This window comes from Mirounga angustirostris, unplaced genomic scaffold, assembly GCF_029215605.1.
Source record: "Mirounga angustirostris isolate CCGP_5_RB_7025 unplaced genomic scaffold, mMirAng1.0.hap1 SCAF_9, whole genome shotgun sequence".
NCBI lineage: Eukaryota > Metazoa > Chordata > Mammalia > Carnivora > Phocidae > Mirounga > Mirounga angustirostris.
This window is the reverse complement of record NW_026991717.1, coordinates 29885964-29906431: the sequence shown is the minus strand read 5'-3', so window position 1 is coordinate 29906431 and position 20468 is coordinate 29885964. Positions and strand designations below refer to the sequence as shown.

At 42.7% G+C, this 20468-nt stretch overlaps 1 protein-coding gene across 4 annotated transcripts in view; it reads right to left on the bottom strand.

Moving 5' to 3' along the window:
• The window catches only part of TMEM266 (transmembrane protein 266), a 126030-nt gene that overhangs the window by 65526 nt on the left and 40036 nt on the right, over positions 1-20468 (bottom strand). For 2 of the 4 annotated variants that reach the window (XM_045899602.2, XM_045899606.3), the window contains exons 2-3: positions 9678-9824; positions 2487-2617 (exon numbers count right to left, since the gene is read on the bottom strand). In XM_045899602.2, coding sequence (XP_045755558.1) covers positions 2487-2605 — 119 coding nt within the window. In that variant the 5' untranslated portion in view covers positions 2606-2617; positions 9678-9824. Of the gene's footprint in view, positions 1-2486; positions 2618-4668; positions 4842-9677; positions 9825-20468 lie in introns of all 4 variants that reach the window. The other 2 variants (XM_064570071.1, XM_045899604.3) reach the window with 2 other exon arrangements.

Below are 20468 nucleotides of genomic sequence, written 5' to 3'. Positions count from 1 at the left end.
GCGAATACCTGACAACTACTCCGGCAATACAAGGCTTCTGAGCTCCAGGCAGTATCACCTCCCAAACTCCTGGTGGATATGGCAATTCGGTCACTACTGACAGAAGTGGGAGGGGGGTATTACACATCCTGCGGCGTGGCTGACAACGAAAAAGTGTCCTGTCCCAACACCAACAGGGACCCTGTGGAGAGATGCTGGGCTAGATCACTTTGCTCTACCTTCCTGGGGTGCCGTCTTTGGTCCCCCCAACACATCCCTGACCCTCTCTTAACCTGTAGAACCTGAGGGGTTGGGTCTTATGCTTCTGGCCAAACAATGAAGGTCAGAAAGAAAGATGGTGTGAATGGAGAGGAGTGGAAATTAAATGTCTGAGGGAACACTGAGAGGCTGGTTTTACTACTGGGGTGGCAGTCAGTCTTGGCAGCTGTTCTTGGGCTCTGTGTCGACTCCAAGGCTGACCTCCCTGGGGCTTCTCTGGAGCCTCAGTTTCTCCAGCTGAAACACAAGGAGGTGAAACAGAGGCTCCTTAAGGGCTCATTCTCACCCTAGCATCTGATATGGAGAAGAGACATGGAGCATGGGGGAGGAGCTCTGCAGGGACAAGTCCCTCCACCTAAGTTCCAAACTTTCCTTTTCCAACCATCACTGAAAGCTAACCAGCCACACACAGCGGCAGTTATCCAGGAATGTCAGAGCCGAATCTGCCCACTGCTCTCTTGCTTGAATCATGCAGATAATTGAGGAAAAAGAGGGATTTTTATTTGAATGCCACCAGTTGGGAGCCTAAACGACCTGGATTCACCAAGTAATTTCCAGTGCCCTGATTCTCTTTGGTAGGCCTTATTTAAACCTTTGCTTTTTGCTACCTGTCAAGCACAGATAATAGTACTCATCATTGTGTGACATTTACAAAATGACTCAAGATCTTCAGACAGAACAGTCATAGGATGTGAGGCTTCTGTGTTTCTCAACAATTGAAATAAAAGTGTGGGTGTTTAGTGGGGAATCCTGGCTCCTCCAGGTGTTTCCAAAAAAGTCAATGCTGGGTTGAATTTGTTCTCTTTTCTTCTGGGCTACTCACAGAAGCTACGGGTGGCTTAACTGCACACAGAGAACTTTCTGATCCGTGGGATGTTCAGAGGGCTGGAGTGAATTTCTGAGACTAACAGGATGTGGCTTTGAGCAGCAGGGGACAGGCTTCTTCTGCCTTCCTGACTTTCTTGCTCTCTGTTTCCCCCCCTGCCAGTGGTCATAGCAGCCCAGCACCATCTCTGGTCTGCGGTCATCTCAGCAGGAGGAAACAAGGCCTCCCTTGGTGGGAGTGAAGGTCCCACAGTTCATAGCCTGGGTGTTGAGACTAGCCTCTGGTCTCAGATATGAAGAACACTATGATGGACGATGGGTATTAATGGCCCCATTCTTCACCCTCTCCTTTTACCATGGGACCCTGCAGAGCTCCTCCCATCAGAAGGAAGAGTATGATTCTCCTGCCTTGATTCTGGGCTCAGTTTTATGATTTGTTTTGGTCAAGGGGATGTTAGCAGACGTGACACAGGCAGAGGCGTGAAAAGGAGCTTCAATTTCTCTTGTACCTCCGATATTGCCATTGGAAGGTGACCAGCCTAGCCTATGGGAGGATAAGGGACACACTGAGCAGAATCCAGTTTCACCGAAATCAGCTGACAGCAAGCCAAGCCCCATATCTAAGAGTGATTCCAGATGAGCAGGTATCTAGCTGGCTACCCCACACATGGAGGAATAGATACTGATGCTGTATTCTGCTCGGGTACCACGGTTGTTTGTTACACAGCATTACTGTGGGCAAGAGATAACGGGTTCCTGCTCCAGATGGCAGCAGCCAGCCCCAGAGCTAGGCAGGCTGGGGCAGTATGGGGTGACAGAAAGAATGCTGTTCTCATCGTGGTATTTTTGCCAGTGAGTTGCAAAACACAAAATAAGTGACCACTCTCTGGTGTTTGGTAAGATGAAGTGGTGGTTTACATGGCATCTTAGGTTCGGGGAACTGAAAGCACTTCTGCCCTTGGTTTCATAAAGCCTACTTTTAGAAACCCTCTCATGATTTCTAAATTTACTTGCAATTCCCATTTTGTTAATTCACCTTAAGCACATCCTAATCTTGTCTTGAGGTTTGCTTTTGAAGTTTTCCCCATTTTCCATGACATCCAGCTAACGGAAGTGTGTACAGTGGTTGCTTGGAATCAGAAGATCCCTGTCTTATGGAAGGTGTACAACAGTTGTGGACTGCAGAATTTCTCTGCTTTTTTAAACCAAAAAATGAGATGACATTAGTGGGGCAACTCAGAGAAAGAGCAGATTTTAACATATCATTTTAATGTCAGGCTCAAGGACAAAATCGTCTGGAGCTCCTCCACCTTCACAGGGCTGAGGAAGGAGCTGTTGGTTGCACCCACGATTCTGAGGTACCAACTCAGCAATCACAGAGAGGAGATCCCGGTGTTACTTACTGTGGATTGGTCATGTTGAAAGATGCAACCAGAGCCATGGGTTTTCTTAGTGTCTCCTGGGGCTCAGCCGTCTTGAAGCCTGCCGTCAGCATTTCTAAGTGTGAGTTCTTACAAGACATACAAAATGGTACCTTGAAAACAAATTGAATGGTAGGAATTTATTACACTGTCAAACAGATGTCAAACCAAAGTCCTCCTAAACTCATCTAAAAATGGAAGTCCTTAGAACTTTCTTTGATAAAACAGCACTTTTCTTCAAAGTTATGTTTGAACAAAGTATGTGTTGAACAGATTCTTACAATTACCCAATGTAATTACTCTCCTTTTTAGAGATGAATAAATATGTCCAGAGTGACAAGATGAATTTTCTGTGTCACACATAGATGACAGAGAAAGCCAGACTGGACCCCGGGTTTTCTGACTTTTCGTTTATAGTTCTTTCCACTTTTCCAGCATGCCTAAGCAAATCAGGGTAATTTATACTCCAGCTTTAGGAATCTCAAAATTCTCAGGTGTTTTCCCACAATGAGAGAGGCAGCACATCCTGGAGCCAGACTGCCTGGGGTCAGAGCCTGCCTCCCACTTATTAGCGCTGTCACCTTACTTAACCCCTTTGTCCCTAGTTTCTCCACCTATAAGATAAGAATGATAATAGAACTGGGGCGCCTGGGTGGCTCAGCCATTAAGCGTCTGCCTTCAGCTCAGGTCATGGTCCCAGGTTCCTGGGATCGAGCCCCACATCGGGCTACCTGCTCGGCAGGAAGCCTGCTTCTCCCTCTCCCACTCCCCCTGCTTGTGTTCCCTCTCTCGCTATGTCTCTCTCTGTCAAATAAATAAATAAAATCTTAAAATAAAATAAAATAAAATAAAATAAAAAGTCTTATTTAAGAATGATAAGAGAACTAACTAAATGAGTTAATGCATGTGAAAACACTTAGAATAGTGCCTGGCGTGTAGTGCTGGCTTTTATTATCACAAATATTATTTTATAAATTTAAATTGCACTGTCTGTTGAATCTGAGCACATTCCAAAGCATTTGGATTGCTGAGTGTAAGATTTCCTCCTAAAATTTGGACTAGGTAAACAGAATATACTTTTCTATAAACCAGTGCCATGGGACCACCTGGAAGTCTTCTAAGAGACAGTAACAATCTGGCAGAAAGAACACAAAGACAGAGAGCTGGGTTCTGGGTGATTTTGTTCATGTTACAAGGGAGATTGCTCCAAGGGGCAATCCTTGTGGAGACTGCATTCTGTTGCAAACTGTCTTTCCTGCAAGACATCACCATGAGAGAAACCCCCTCTCCCAATCCCAAAGCTCAGCAAGCAGAAACACTTGAACCAGAGACAAAAGAGTTGTGACATCATGTAAAAGGCACAGACACTCCCAGGGTGAGAAGTATTGGGAGATGGATGGTAAATCTGCAAACTGGGGAAGCTCCCTGAAGTTCTGTGTAATTAAGAAATGACAGCTGAAGTTAAAGGTACTTGAGGAAATCTTGGGAAAGTCTTAAAGCAACTAGAAGAGAAATGGAGAACTTTCTAAAATTAGAAGGGCTTTAATATACGAGGCCACCGTTTCCACACCAGCTGTACGTGGGGCAGAAAAAGCAAGGGACAAGAGCAGGGAGAATTTGGATAGGTTTTTTGGTAACCATACCCTGCTGAGGGTTTCCCCTTTACCTTGGTATACCTTAGTAAGAAGGTTCTAAACATTAGAATCGGAACTCTCCCTTACAGTATTTGGAATTGGGTATTAATTGTACACTAAGCTTTATATGGGTCTCCATTCCATAATAGAGACATAGTCAGTCTCAATCTTTCCTTTATAAGCCTCAGTGAAGTCAGGCTCAGGGTACGCACAAACAGGAGACCATGGGAGCAATGCCCGCTTCCAGCGTGGTGTTTTAACAGGCTGTATTCCCAAGTGAGCAAGGCTATAGAGGCAGTGTTGTGACTTTCATCAGGAGATTTATGTCTTCTTGTTCTTATTTTTGTGATATTAACAGCCCTTGGTGATCACTTCCTAGATCCATAAATTCATTAGGATTTGCAAAAGGGGGATACTATGATTTTATCATGCCTTTTCCATTTATCAGCTTGTATGAAGACAAACTCCTCCTCATCAACTATTTGATTAGCCTAAAATACAGTTCACATAGAAAAGGATAAATGCTCAACTTTTCTTTTTATTTACTGATTTTCAAAAGTTAGTTAATTGGTATCTTGTTATCTTCCAAACTCGATCAATGAGGTATTTTTTTTTTTTAACTTTCCACAGCATCATGGATTTAAATTCATCCAGCAGGAGTTGAGTGAAGGAGCAGACTCCCTGTAAGCGGGATGGTAGTTTCCTGAAAAGGAGATATGGGACTGGGTAAGAAACAATTGGCATCTCCAGTAGAAGGCAAAGATGAGGTAGGAGACAGGGTAAATCATATTTGGACGGACAGTGAGTAGGCTGCTTTAGTCAGTGGTTTTGATCCTTAACAAGCAGCACATTTTAGAAAGCAAGCTCCCTGAAGATGTTATTTAAAAACAATATTCTCCAAATAAAATAACCCCAAAGCACAAGCCTAGCACGAATCAGGTGTAGTCTAGCACTCTATAAATGAACATTTGAAGTGCAAACCTGCTGTCTCATAAACCTAGTAAAAGCAGAAGAGAAAACCTGTTTTGGATTTACAGGGTCTGGCTATGGTGGGTAGTGAGGCTGCTTTTTTTGACTTTAGTAAAATCCACTTGTTGCTCATTAGCCTTTGTAATTACCAATATCATTTGCTTGTTCCAGCCCGATCTGCAAAATTCAGGCTGGCATCCTAGGAATTTTAAAGCCGAAAAAGATTTCTTTCCTTTTTTTTTTTTTTTAAAGATTTTATTTATTTATTTGACAGAGAGAGACATAGCGAGAGAAGGAACACAAGCAGGGGGAGTGGGAGAGGGAAAAGCAGGCTTCCTGCTGAGCAGGGAGCCCGATGCGGGGCTCAATCCCAGGACCTTGGGATCATGACCTTAGCCACAGGCAGACGCTTAACGACTGAGCCACCCAGGAGCCCCTGAAAAAGATTTCTAAGATCAAGTTGTCAGTTCCCTCACTTGCCAGGTGAAAAAGTCCGTAATACAGTTCACCTGTCCCCAGAGGCGCCCAGGTCTGTTCCTCAACCCTTACTTGTGTAATGGCCCCTTGGCATACACATCCCATTGGTTTCCAAGCCTGGTTTACTCAGAATCACCTGGAGGCCTTTGGGGACATATAAATTCTTAGGCTATACTGCAGAACTGCTGAATCAGAACTCTGTAGGTGGAGTTTGAGAATCTTTCTTTAAGTTCCCCAGGTGTCTGACATGCAACCACTCCATTTGACTATTATATCAATGGTTCTCAAACTTTCCATCGCATCAAAATCACCTGGAAAACTACTGGCCCCAACCACAAGCTTTCTAACTTAGTATGTTTGGGGTGGGGGCCTGAGATTCATATTTTGAACAAATTCCCAGGGGATACTGGTTTGCTGAACCACAGGCCACATTTTTTCCTTTTTTAAAAAAATAACATGTAATGTATTATTTGTTTTAGGGGTACAGGTCTGTGATTCATCAGTCTTACACAATACACAGCGCTCACCATAGCACATACCCCTTGTTTCATTTTTCCCACCCTTCCCCTATGATCCTCTGTCTTGCTTCTAAAATTCCACATATCAGTGAGATCATATAATTGTCTTTCTCTGATTTATTTTATTTCGCTTAGCATAATACCCTCTAGTTCCATCCATGTCGTTGCAAATGGCAAGATTTCATTTTTTGATGGCTACATAATATTCCATTGTATATATATACATCACATCTTCTTATCCATTCATCTGTTGATGGACATCTAGGCTCTTTCCATAGTTTGGCTACTGTGGACATTGCTGCTATAAACACTGGGGTGCAGGTACCCCTTAGGATTACTACATTTGTATCTTTGGGATAAATACCCAGTAGTGCAATTGCTGAGTTGTATGGTAGCTCTATTTTCAACTTTTGGAGGAACCTCCATACTGTTTTCCAGAGTGGCTGCACCAGCTTGCATTCCCACCAACAGTGTAGGAGGGTTCCCCTTTCTCTGCATCCCCACCAACATCTGTCATTTCCTGACTTGTTAATTTTAGCCATTCTGACTGGTGTGAGGTGGCATTTCATTGAGGTTTTGATTTGGATTTCCCGGATGCTGAGTGATGTTGAGCACTTTTTCATTCATCTATCGGCCACTGGGTGTCTTCTTTGCAGAAATGTCTGTTCATGTCTTCTGCCCATTTCTTGATTGGATTATTTGTTCTTTGGGTGTTGAGTTAGATAAGCTCTTTATAGCTTTTGGATACTAGCCCTTTATCTGATATGTCATTTGCAAATATCTTCTCCCATTCTGTCGGCTGTCTTTTGGTTTTGTTGACTATTTACTTTGCTTTGCAAAAGCTTTTTATCTTGATGAAGTCCCAAGAGTTCATTTTTGCCCTTGCTTCCCTTGCCTTTGGCTATGTGTCTAGGAAGAAGTTGCTTCGGCTGAGGTCAAAGAGGTTGCTGCCTGTGTCCTTCTCAAGGATTTTGATGGATTCCTGTCTCACATTTAGGTCTTTCATCTATTTTGAGTCTATTTTTGTGTGTGGTGTAAGGAAATGGTCCAGTTTCATTCTTCTGCATGTGGCTGTCCAGTTTTCCCAACACCATTTGTTGAAGAGACTCTCTTTTTCCCATTGGACATTCTTTAATGCTTTGTCGAAGATTAGTTGACCACAGAGTTGAGGGTCCATTTCTGAGTACTCTATTCTGTTCCATTGAGCTATGTGTCTGTTTTTATGCCAGCACCATACTCTCTTGATGATTACATCTTTGACTTCACAGATATATTCAGAACATTCCATCCCAAAGCAACAGAATACACATTCTTCTCTAGTGCCCATGGAACATTCTCCAGAACAGATCACATCATGGGTCACAAATCAGGTCTCAACTGGTACGAAAAGACTGGGATTATTCCCTGCATATTTTTGGACCACAATGCTTTGAAACTAGAACTCAATCACAAGAGGAAAGTTGGAAAGAACTCAAATACATGGAAGCTAAAGAGCATCCTACTAAAAACTGAATGGATCAACTAGGAAATTAAAGAAGAATTAAAAAAATTCATGGAAACAAATGAAAATGAAAACACAAGCGTTCAAAATCTTTGGGATATAGCAAGGTGGTCCTAAGAGGAAAATACATAGCAATACAAGCCTTTCTCAAGAAACAAGAAAGGTCTCAAATACACAACCTAACCCTACACCTAAAGGAGCTAGAGAAAAAACAGTAAATAAAGCCTAAACTCAGCAGGAGAAGAGAAATAATAAAGATCAGAGCAGAAATCAATGAAATAGAAACCAAAAGAACAGTAGAACAGATGAACGAAACTAGGAGCTGGTTTTTTGAAAAAATTAGTAAGATTGATAAACCCCTGGCCAGACTTATCAAAAAGAAAAGAGAAATGACCCAAATAAATAAAATCATGAATGAAAGAGGAGAGATCACAACCAACACCAAAGAACTACAATTATAAGAACATATTATGAGCAAGTATATGCCAGCAAATTAGACAATCTGGAAGAAATGGATGCATTCCTAGACATGCTTAAACTACCAAAACGGAACCAGGAAGAAATGGAAAACCTGAACAGACCCATAACCAGTATGGAAATTGAAGCAGTAATCAAAAATCTCCCAACAAACAAGAGCCCAGGGCCAGATGGATTCTCAGGGGAATTCTACCAAACACTCATTAACAAGGAACCTATTCTTCTGAAAGTGTTCCAAAAAATAGAAATGGAAGGAAAACTCCCAAACTCTTTTTATGAGGCCAGCATTACTTTGATCCCAAAACCAAAGACCCCACCAAAAAGGAGAATTACAAACCAATATCCCTGATGAACATGGATGCAAAAATTCTCACCAAAATACTAGCCAACAGGATCCAACAGTACATTAAAAGGATTATTCACCACGACCAAGTGGGATTTATTCCTGGGCTGCAAGTTGGTTCAACATCTGCAAATCAATCAATGTGATACACTACATTAATAAAAGAAAGGACAAGAATCATATGATCCTCTCAATAGATGCAGAAAAAGCATTTGACAAGTACACCATCCTTTCCTGATTAAAACTCTTCACAGTATAGGGAAAGAGGGTACATACCTCAATATCATAAAAGCCATCTATGAAAAATCCACAGCAAATATCATTCTCAATGGGAAAAAACTGAGAGCTTTCCCCCTAAGGTCAGGAACGCAGCAGGGATGTCTACTCTCACCACTGCTGTTCAACATAGTACTAGAAGTCCTAGCCTCAGCAATCAGACAACAAAAAGAAATAAAAGGCATCCGAATGGGCAAAGAAGAAGTCAAACTCTCACTCTTTGCAGATGATATGATACTTTATGTGGAAAACCCCAAAGACTCCACCCCAAAACTGCTAGAACTCATACAGGAATTCAGCAAAGTGGCAGGATATAAAATCAATGCACAGAAATCAGTGGCATTTCTATACACCAACAAGGAGACAGAAGAACGAGAATTTAAGGAGTCGATCCCCTTTACATTGCACCCAAAACCATAAGATACCTAGGAATAAATCTAACTAAAGAGGCAAAGAATCTGTACTCAGAAAACTATAGAATACTCATGAAAGAAATTGAGGAAGACACAAAGAAATGGAAAATGGAAAAACATTCCATGCTCATGGATTGGAAGAACAAATACTGTGAAAATGTCTATGCTACCTAGAGCAATCTACACATTCAATGCAATCCCTATCAAAATACCATCAACTTTTTTCACAAATGGAACAAATAACCCTAAAATTTGTATCAAACAAGAAAAGATGCCGAATAGCCAGAGGAATGTTGAGAAAGAAAAGCAAAGCTGGTGGCATCACATTTCTGGACTTTAAGCTCTATCACAGACCACATTCTGATCTTCTGAATCAGAAACTACATGAGGTAAAGATGGCCTTTTAATCCCTGGTTGCAAAGCTACTGTGGTGGAACTGTCAGCAGAACCTACTCTGGCCAGGCAGAAGGAGGCCAGGTTTATCAGTTAGGAATACTTTCATTTGCAAGTAACAGAGTATCTGACTACCAGTGACTTAGGCAGTGAAGACTTTTAATTATCTTACCTAGGAATAAGCCTGGAGGCAGTGGCTCTGAGATATCACCAAGGACTCAAGGTGATCCTTCCCCAGTCCTCTGTGTGATGCATTACTCACACTTATTGCCTTGTGGTTGCAGAATCGCTGCTGCAGCTCCAGCTTGCATGCCAACTCCTAAACAGGAAGAAAGAACCAAAGGCTTTCTTTTCATAAGCTCTGATCTTTTATTCTGTAGGAATTATCTTTCCAAGCCCTCTAGCCAGCATCTCCTGGTATCTCCTTGGGCAGAGCTGGGTCACATGGTCAGATGGCCGTGAAGAAGCCTGGGACAATGGGCAGCTCGCCAAAGGAGTAAGGAGTGATAGGAGAGCCTAGTCCAGTCATAATTCATCCCCTGGGGATGGGCATATTGTTTCCATAAACAAATCTCCATTCTCTCAGCAAGAAATGGGAAGGAGCTGTTGCAGGCATAACTAATCGTCTGCCAGGCCAGGTTTGGACACTTCTTATATGGTTCTGTGGCTCAGCTGAATAAGTTTCCTAGGTCTCCAAATAAGACTGACCAAATATTGGTAAGTGGCTGGCAGGAAATATAGAGGATGTGCTCTCACAAAATCTCAGGGTTCTTTTATTTAAAAAGCATTGCATGTGTGAGGCTCAATTTTGCCATCATCAAGCTTGCTGGAGAATCTGTTCTTAGTGAGAAGCCACTGAGCACTGGCACCTTTCATGGACATCATGTTCCACACTCCCAGGAGGAGAAAGTTGTGTTTCTTGTGCTGAATGAGAAAGGTTTCTGTGTAACAACAAAAGGTCATCCTTGTTACCTTGACCCATTAATACCTTGCTCCACTAACAAGGAACTAAAATGAAGACAATCAATCATGTACCCAAGCATTCTCCCACTGTAATCTCCAGTCTATTGCAAAATTCTTAGCTACCAAATGAGTGGGCAGGGAGCCCACAGTGGCTCTCTTTTCTAGATGTAGTACGGTGTCCTATGGATGCCTCTAACTTTCTATTGTGTTTGCTCCTCTTCACTTAGATAGTCATGCAGCCTATCAATTATTATCAGTCTCATCAAGTATGGGAAACATGGAGCAAGATCACACAAAACTAGATCCCATCATCCCAAATTATTTGGGTATTCTAAGAAGAAAATCAAGAAGACCATTTTCATAATCTTTTCATTCCCCTCAATATTTTTTTCCTAACAAACATTCCCTAAATTGAATATACCATGTCCCTGCTGGACAAAGGATCCCCTCACTGCCTCCTTACCCCCAGTTGGCCTGAAAAGAATGCCACCTAGCAGGCACTCCTCAACCCTGGCCTGCTGTCATTCTCCCTCTGGAATTCTGCAGAGCTTCTGGGAAACTCTATTATCTATGATTTTGGGAAGTACCAACAATGAGCTGGGGCTGTAATGGCTGCTCCGTTACCCCTGACCCCCCACCTTCTGGAACCAAGCAAATCTTAAGTATATATGCCAAACTTTGCAAACCGCCAAAGCAATATTTTGCTTTATGTGATATTAACTAAAATATGTTAAGAACCTGGATATAATTAATTTTGCTGAATTCCACATGCTACCAGGTAAGTGACCATTCTTAGGTAAATGGAGGGAAAAAGTCCTCTTTCTTCAATACTTTTATACTACAAATGGTATGATGTGAAAGCGACCCCCATTCTTTACCCTCCCCTACCAATGCCCCCTTTGTTACAGACTGCATGTTTTTGTCCCACCTCACGAGTCCTGTTTTGAAATCCTAACTCCAATGTAATGGTATTAAGATGGAGGTCTTTGGATAGATCGTGGGGGTGGAGCCCTCATGAATTGGATTAGTGCACTCATGGAAGAGATACTTGGCCATGTGAGGATTCAGCAAGAATATAGTTGTCTGCAAACTAGGAAGAGAGCTCTCACCAGATACCAGATCTGCCATCACCTTGATCTTGGACTACCTAGCCTCCAGAACTGAGAGAAAGAAATGCTTGTTGTTGAAGTCAACCAGGCTGTGGTATTCTGTTACAGCAGCTTGAATGGACCAAGATAGTCTCCTAACTTTTCATTGCCCTTTTACCCTGTCTCTGGGTTTGGCTATGTGACTGGCTTTGTGCAAGTGGACTGGAGGGTGTGATGGTTAATTTTATGTGTCAACCTGACACATAAAAAAGGATATTTAAACATTATTTCTGGGTATGTCTGTGAAGGTGTGTGTGTTTTTCAAGACTTTATTTATTTTAGAGAGAGACAGAGAGTGCGAGCATGAGCAGGGGGAGGGGCAGGGAGAGAGGGAGAGGGAAAGAATCTCCAGCCAACTCCATGCCCAGCATGGAACCCAATGCAGGGCTCCATCCCACGACCCCAAGACCACGACCTGAGCAGAAACCAAGGGTTGGATGCTCAACCAACTGAGCCACCCAGGCACCCCTGTGGAGATGTTTTTGGATGAGGTTAACATTTGAATTGGTATACTGAGTACAGTAGGTGTCCGTCCCCAATATGGGTGGCCTCATCCAATCTGTTGAAGGCCTGAATAGAAGAATACAAGGTTGAGTAAGAAAGAATTCTTTCTCTCTGCCTCACTGTCTTTGAGCTGGGACATCAGTCTTTTGCTCTTAGACTTAGACTCAAATACCACTGGCTCTCCTCGCTAGACTTTTCAGCTTCCATAATCATGTGAGTCAATTCCTTATAATAGATCACTTTATTGACATATATAATATATATATCTTATTGATTCTGTTTCCCTGTAGTACCCCAATATATCAGCAAACATGAAGCATTGGTCATGTGTTTGGGCTGGCCCCTTCTCTTGCACATCACCATGACAACATACACACCTGGGCTGGCCTGCTGCAGGATGTCCAGTTGCCTCAGTCAAGGCCAGCCAACAGGCAGCTGCCCTACTGAGTGAGCTCAGGCAAGACCAGAAGAACCACCTGGCTGTTCCCAGCCTAAATTGCCAACCCAGACTCATGAACTAAATAAAGTTTTTTTTTTAATTCATTATTCAGTTCTTTATTAGCATCTTCCATGTTCCAGGAACAATACTAAACATTGATATTATCATGATAAATGAGACCTGGTCACAGCACTCAAGAAACTTGTGGACTAGTGATAGAGACAGATGCATAGGTAGAAATTAAAATTCAAAAAGGTGAGAATAATGAAACATTACAAGAGTGTTCTGAAAGCTATAAACTGCCTTATAAATATTAAGCAACTAATGATTCCTCACACTGGAAGGCACAATCCACAATCCCCCTCTTCCTTCAGCCGTCTGTCAAGGAAAGGTTTGTTTTTTTTTAAGCCCATCAAGTTTTGGGGGGTAGTTTATTATGTGGCAATAGATAATTGATACATTATAGACAAATGTCCACTGCAACACATAAAATACAAAGACGTATATTTTTAAAGCATGGAGTTTCCCTCCATCCTCCATCTTAACCTTTCACATCTCAGTTGAGGTCCCTATGTTAACACCCAGGTGTAGAAATCCTTGCTCAGAATCATGTACACATGTACTCACATATATAGGCTAATTTTTGTGGGTTTGTGTTTAACAAAATAAAACCAACTCTGCAATTTGCTTTTATCACTTATCAATATATAATGGACATCCTTTCTGGTCAACAGATAAAGATTTATACCTTTTTCTGATTTCTTAATTCATATATATACACACATGCACATATACAACTTTACGTAAATTGCTTGTCATAAAATTCAAGTTTTTAGTGGTGCCTGCTTCCCCTACATTATCTGCCTTACTGTTGTCCTCCCCCAACAGACATATGTGCACACACATATAACCATGTTAAACCTATATGTATCTTTCCTCACTGTTCTTTGTGCTAATAATTGTACAGTTGTTTGCTTTATTTAAAAGTATGTATTATTCATACTTATCTATTTTTTGCTTTTCCCGCTCAATATCTGGTAGAAACCTCCTCTCCCAAGTCAAGCAGAAAACTCAGATTCATTCTTTAATTAATGGCTGCATAGTATTTCATGGTGTAGATGTGCCATAAGTTAGTTTACAATTTGCCCACTGATGGGTAGTTTCTGATTTTTTTTTTTTAGACCACTGTGAAAATGCTACAGTAAACATCCTTGCATACATTTTTTAAAAATTTTATTTATTTATTTGAGAGAGAGAATGAGATAGAGAGAGCATGAGAGGGGGGAGGGTCAGAGGGAGAAGCAGACTCCCTGCTTAGCAGGGAGCCCAATGTGGGACTCGATCCCAGGACTCCAGGATCATGACCTGAGCCGAAGACAGTCGCTTAACCAACTGAGCCACCCAGGCGCCCCCTTGCATACATTTCAATCTGTATTTATTTTCAGTTGTATGGGATAGAGTCTCAGGAGTGACATTAGTGGGCTGAAGAGTATATATTTAAAATTTTAACAGTTAAAACAAGACTGCTTTCCCAAGGACTGTAATAATTCATACTCCAGTGCAACTCTTTGAGGGAAGAGTCTTAATCACTCACAAGCTGTTGAGGGTGGCTGTGAACACTTGCTTAATTATACCCCCTTCCTCATGGAGCACTGGAATAAGAACAGGACACAAGGGTGAAAGCAAAACTAGTAATACATAACTTTATGCCACAATATACTCAGTTGACTTAGGGACCATCCTGTCATGGTATTCCTATGGGCCATTTCAGCAACAGTCAATCCCCTGAGAATCCTACTTTCTTCCTTGTGCCATAAACCCCAACCATCCAAAGCAAACCAATCAAATAACCAGTTTCTGGGTTCTCTTGGGTGCTCACCCTGTGCCCACCGCCAGGACTTACAAGCTAGAAAAGAGAATGGGTAAAAATACAGAACTTAAGCTAGATATAGTTCCTGACCAACTAGATATCTTATCAAAGGAGAAGAATTTTAGGAAGAGTCACCCTATTTTTCACAACTTTAGTGTACCAATATATAAGACAGTGCCCAAAACATTACCAGACACTGTCAGAAGGTGGCACCAGAATTTCCTGAAGTTGTCCCCTCCACGGTTGTGCCCTCCTGTCCTCACTCCCAGGGAAGTCAGGTCTCCTTTCATAGATCACAGGTCTTTGCATGATGACAATGGCCAAAATGTTGGCCAATGTCCCATTTTTTTTTTTTTAAGATTTTATTCATTTATTTGAGAGAGAATGAGATAGAGAGAGCATGAGAGGGGGGAGGGTCAGCGGGAGAAGCAGACTCCCTGCCGAGCAGGGATGCCGATGCGGGACTGGATCCCGGGACTCCAGGATCATGACCTGAGCCGAAGGCAGTGGCTTAACCAACTGAGCCACCCAGGCGCCCGGCCAATGTCCCATTTGAACACCAATGGCACAGTGCTCATTGGCACGAAGCTGGGGCTCTGGTTTAGGTCAGGATTTGGGGAGAAGTGCCACTCACTAATACCTCTCTTTGTATGACCCAGGTCTTGTTGGAAGCTTCCCAGCTGGAGCTATCACTCTATATGACACTGCTGTGCAATGGTGCTCTAGGGGCATCTCCGGGGATGCTGCAAAGACCTCACTTCCTTCTAAACAACACTGTTTATTTTAAAAAAGGGTAGAGACTGGAGCAAACGCAAACCAAGGTATCTACATGCCTTTATGTGGGTCAGGACCCCTCAGATTACAGGCATTTATAGAGATCCCAGCAAGTTCCAAGCTTGGTGCTGGGCATTGGGATGCAACATGGTCTAAGGCCATCCCTGCTCTCAAGTTTCCAGTCTCATCAGATTACAGGTTCCAAAGCAGCAATACGTGAATGAAGACTAAAGGGGACATGTGCTGAGCAGTACAGAATGAAGATGTGGCAAGAGGAAGGCAGGAGGAAGGCAGTGTGGGCTGCACAACTGAAAAGGCAGTGGCTCTTCACACGGCTGTTGCGACCTGGCCTTGCCCTGGACCACTTATCTGGTCAGTGGCAAGGGTAAGAAGACAACACCAGCTTTCCCGCCTCAAGGCCAATGGTGTCCACCAGAGGTTCTAGCTGCATTGGGCCTGAGAAATACATGCAGAGCTTGCCTAAAATGCAGATTCCTGGGCCACTCTAGTGATCTGGATCCAGGAAGCCAGGAACTGGAGTTTCCTTGCAGCCCAGGTGACTGACCCCCTGAGAAAACCTGGCCTACCGAACTTACCCACCTCCTATTAGCTTTACTCAAGAACCACAATCAGGGTCTCTTTAATTACACAAACACCTCTGGGCCTCAGCTCATTCCAGTCCCCTCTCCTGCCAACCCTCTGTGAACTGCCTGCCATTCCCAGCTTGTCTACACTTGGAAAATCCTCCATCATCTCTAGAAGCTCTGGGCCCTGAGTCCATTTCTCCGGCTTCAATAGTCCTTTCTTATCTGCCCTCAACTCAGAACAAACTACAGATATTCTCAACAAGGGTTACATCCAGGCTCAGAAAACACAATGAAACAACTCTAAGACCCAAACTGGGTTCTTAACGCAGTACAGGCTGCATGGGATAGAGGTATGGAAACTGGGAAAATCCCTTAGAGCCCAGTTTTGCCACTGGGATGAGGTGACGGACCCACCTCAGGCACTGTCACAGTATTTCATTTGATCCTGGTAGGTGACATAGTACGGCATGTGAGAAATTTTTACTGTTACTACCACAAATTGTCTCTAAGAAGCCACCGATATAAGGTACGCAATTTAATAACAGCTTGTCAATGAGAAAACTTACATACTGTCACATTACATCTGTGCATCAACTGGAAGACCCTGATCGTTTCAATATTGGGAAACTATTAATCCAGTGTTAGCACTGAAGATGGTGAATATGGTATTATTGTTAATATTGAACATTTAAAACATAAGATAAAAATAAATTAATTAAATATCAGGATAGCTGAGGAAGAAAGCAGTCTAGAGCCACCCTGCAAACTCTCCCTTCTGCTACTAAACAACCAAAAAGCCAAGGGAAGGGGGAGAGGGAGCTCAGGTGTAAAAGTACAGAAGGGGGCAATCAGTCCATAACATCCATCAAGAGAGAAGCAACCTGAGGAGCCACAAAGAGCCATCTCACTGAGACTCCTAAATCTGGAAGGGTCAGGGAGGTCTCTTGGGAGAGCCAAGAGAGATGTGGCGGCCACACTGGGGGGCAACTTTAATCTTCTCCATTATCAGCAAGTGCCCCCAGGCTGCAGAGGTGGGCTGATCATAGCTGCTCTGCAATCTGTTCCTCTGGCCCAGTTCCCAAGTGGTGTAGACCTGCTCAGGTGCACCTGCAGGGGCAGGTCCAATCACGGAAGAGACCAGGGCCAATGCTACCCTGGAGGGGCTTTCTCCAAAGTGGCTGTTCAAGGGGGAAGTAGGGAGCTATCAGGAACCAAAGGGTGACCTCTGCCAAACTTCCAACAGGACAGGACAACCTTCTAGCTCAGTGGATAGAGACCCAGGGAAGAGCCTAGCCACAGCCTCACTCTGAGGGGTGAAGACAAGGGAGGCTGGCTCCTGATTTCCACAAACCAAATAAAAGTCACAGACCCTAAGATGGCCCACCTTATCAGTAAACAAAGGCACATAAATTCAAACCATTTTTCTCCTAATGGACTGGGAAAGATTTATAAAAGCAGCACTGATGATGGTGTGGGAATAATGGCCATTCACACACACTATTGACAGGACTGTAAATTGTTACAAATTTGCTGAAGGGTAATTTGATAATATTTATCAAAATTATTTTAACATGCACTTTTGTTGACCCAGCAATTGCACTTCTAGGAGATAGATTTTAAGGAAATAAACTATTAAATATACACACACACACACACACATATATGTTTGTTGGATCATTGTTTTAATAGCACCATGCTGAACACGTAGCAGATGCTCCAAAAATATTTGATACAGGAATAAAATCATAAATTGAAAGCTATATAAATGTCCATCAATAGGAGACTGGTTAAATAAATAAGGAACCTGTATATTATGAGATTGTTATATAGCCATTGAAAAGGATGAATGTCGCCTAGAGCTGAGGGTTGGGAGGGACTGACTGCAAAGGGATATGAGGGAACTCTTTGGAATAATGGAAACATTCTACATCTTGATTTTGGTGATGGTCACAGTGTCCATTTAAAATGAGTGCTTTTTATTGTTTTTAAATTATACATTCAGCAATATAGCTGATTTTTTTTTAAAAATGAACTATTGAAACTAATGAAAATTATTCTCATTAACAAAGAAAATTGTCTACAATGTAACATTAAATAAAAAGGTCATAGAATAACATATATGATGATATATGTTTTTATGATATGTATTTTATGAAAAATACATAGAAAATATGTGTGTGACACAGTGTGGAACTGGACTTTCCTACTGTTCTAGAGTTGTGTGGATGCCCTAAAGTTAAGGACAAACATGGTAAGTGCTCACTTTTTCTAAAGAAAGATGCCAGACCATTTATTTGGAACTAACAGATGGTCAAGCTGGTCCAGTAACTACTACACCCCACAGCCCGTAGGAGAGAAGGCTAGAAAAACCCATGCCAGACTCCCAGGCTGGCTGGGGCAGTGGGAGATGGCCAGGTAAGGACAGAGGGCAGTGATGAAAGCAGCTTGTCCTTAGCCACCAGCTAAGCAAGGATGTGGCACCAAAGTTCTTAGTGAAAATTAAACTCAATAGTTTAAGCAGAGCATGGATTTTTAAAGGATACTGAATCCTGGGTGGGCCAGAGAGCCAAGCATAGAAACTACATGGTCGGGATCACCAACCAGACCCTGGCGCTGCTCCAGCCAAAGTATCACTGATGCTATGGCACCACAAAAACATTCTCTCCTTCTCCCTTCCAGGTCCTAGGTCCCACAGCTCCATCTCACTGGCAGAGATAGGTCAAACAGCTGCACCCTGGCGGCAAGGGAGGCTACTACCTTGGATGGTGGACTCAATTGGGAATTTCCCTGAATCTAGAAATGCCATTTAAATGATGCGGGATGGTCACAGATATGGAAAGTACCCTCTGTTGTTATAGATTTCCTATGGGCATGTTGACCAGCCACCTAAGAAGGCTGCCTCTTAGGCCAAAGGGTCCCAGGGGCATAGTGCCAAAGCAGGAACTAAGAGTAGCCCTAAGAAGTTAGGCAACGTGTCCAGTGGAATGGTGCATGCAACACCTTCCTCCCTGGCCCTGCTAGGGGAGGGCTGTGAGTAGGCAAGACACAGGAGGTGGGTTCCTAAGGAACTTGCAGAAGCATCCTTGGAGGAGGCAGAGTGCACAGAGGGAGTGGGGTGTGTCAGGGCAGCAGAAGAGCTGGTCCGTAGGTCAGGCTGTATTGATTAGATGAGAGACTGAAGTTTTGATTTAGATGGGATATTTCAACTTCTGAAAAATGAGCCTATCCGAAATCCTGAGAGTGATTAGAAAATCTAAGGCACCTTCAAACATTCACATCAGGTGGTGGAAAAGGGGAGACAATAGAATATGTTGGATAAAGGCATAAGTTGATTGCTTCCTATCAACTTCTGTTCATCTAAAAGGTCTGGGTAGCTGTATTACCAACCACAGTTATACATAGGGAGGCAGAGAAGTGATATTCTTTTTTTTTTTTTTTAAAGATTTTATTTATTTGACAGTGAGAGATACAGCGAGAGGGAACACAAGCAGGGGGAGTGGGAGAGGGAGAAGCAGGCTTCCTGCTGAGCAGGGAGCCCGATGCGGGGCTCGATCCCAGGACCCCGGATCATGACCTGAGCCGAAGGCAGATGTTTAACGACTGAGCCACCCAGGCGCCCCAAGAAGTGGTATTCTTGAGGACAGTTCTCAAATCTCAGTGCTTTTTGTTCATCAGCATCTTTTGTTTTTAAAAAAGGATATTTCCATTAAAAAATCTACATATGAGGGGCGCCTGGCTGGCTCAGTCATTAAGCATCTGCCTTCGGCTCAGGTCATGATGTCAGGATCCTGGGATAGAGCCCCACATCACATTGCATCGGGCTCCCTGCTCCACGGGAAGCCTGCTTCTCCCTCTCCCACTCCCCCTGCTTGTGTTCCCTCTCTCGCTGTGTCTCTCTCTGTCAAATAAATAAATAAAATCTTAAAAAAAAATCTAGGTATGATAGAACTTGAAAACATTGTGCTAAGTGAAAGCCAGCCATAAAAGGCCACATATTGTATGATTCCATTTATATAAAATATCCAGAACAGATAAATCTCCAGAGGCAGAAAGCAGATTAGTGGTTGCCAGGGGCTGGAGGGACAGAAGAATGGGGAGTGATTGCTTTATGGGTACAGGGTTTCCTTTTGGCTTATGAAATGTTCTAGAACCAAACAGAAATGGTTGTACAGCAGTCTGAATGACATGAATGTACTGAAGGTCAATAATGGTAAATTTCATGTTTTGTGTATCTCACAATTTTAAAAACTGGGAAAATGAAAACAAAAACCAATGAATGACAACAAACATCTAGATATAATGATTGACAGGGATATATGTCCACCATAAATTAGAAAAAGTGGGTTTTAAAATTATGCCCAATATAAGAAATCCAATGTGTGAATGATACATAAAGCAATCTGAAAGGACAGATCCCATGATGGTAATAGTCATTATTTCTGGGTGGTGAGACCACTGTTAACCGTTTATGTTTCTATATTGTCTAATTTTCCTTTATAATGAACTAAATATACTGTTTAAAATATGTACACAGGGTAAAAATTGGTCAGTGCATAAGAGAGGTACAGAGAAGGGACTGTGGAAATTCAGCGGCAGAAGACATGGCTGGGTTCTTGTTACTTCTTTAAAGTAGCCTCCTGATATGTGTCCTTACCGCCATGCTTCTTTTCTTGGATAC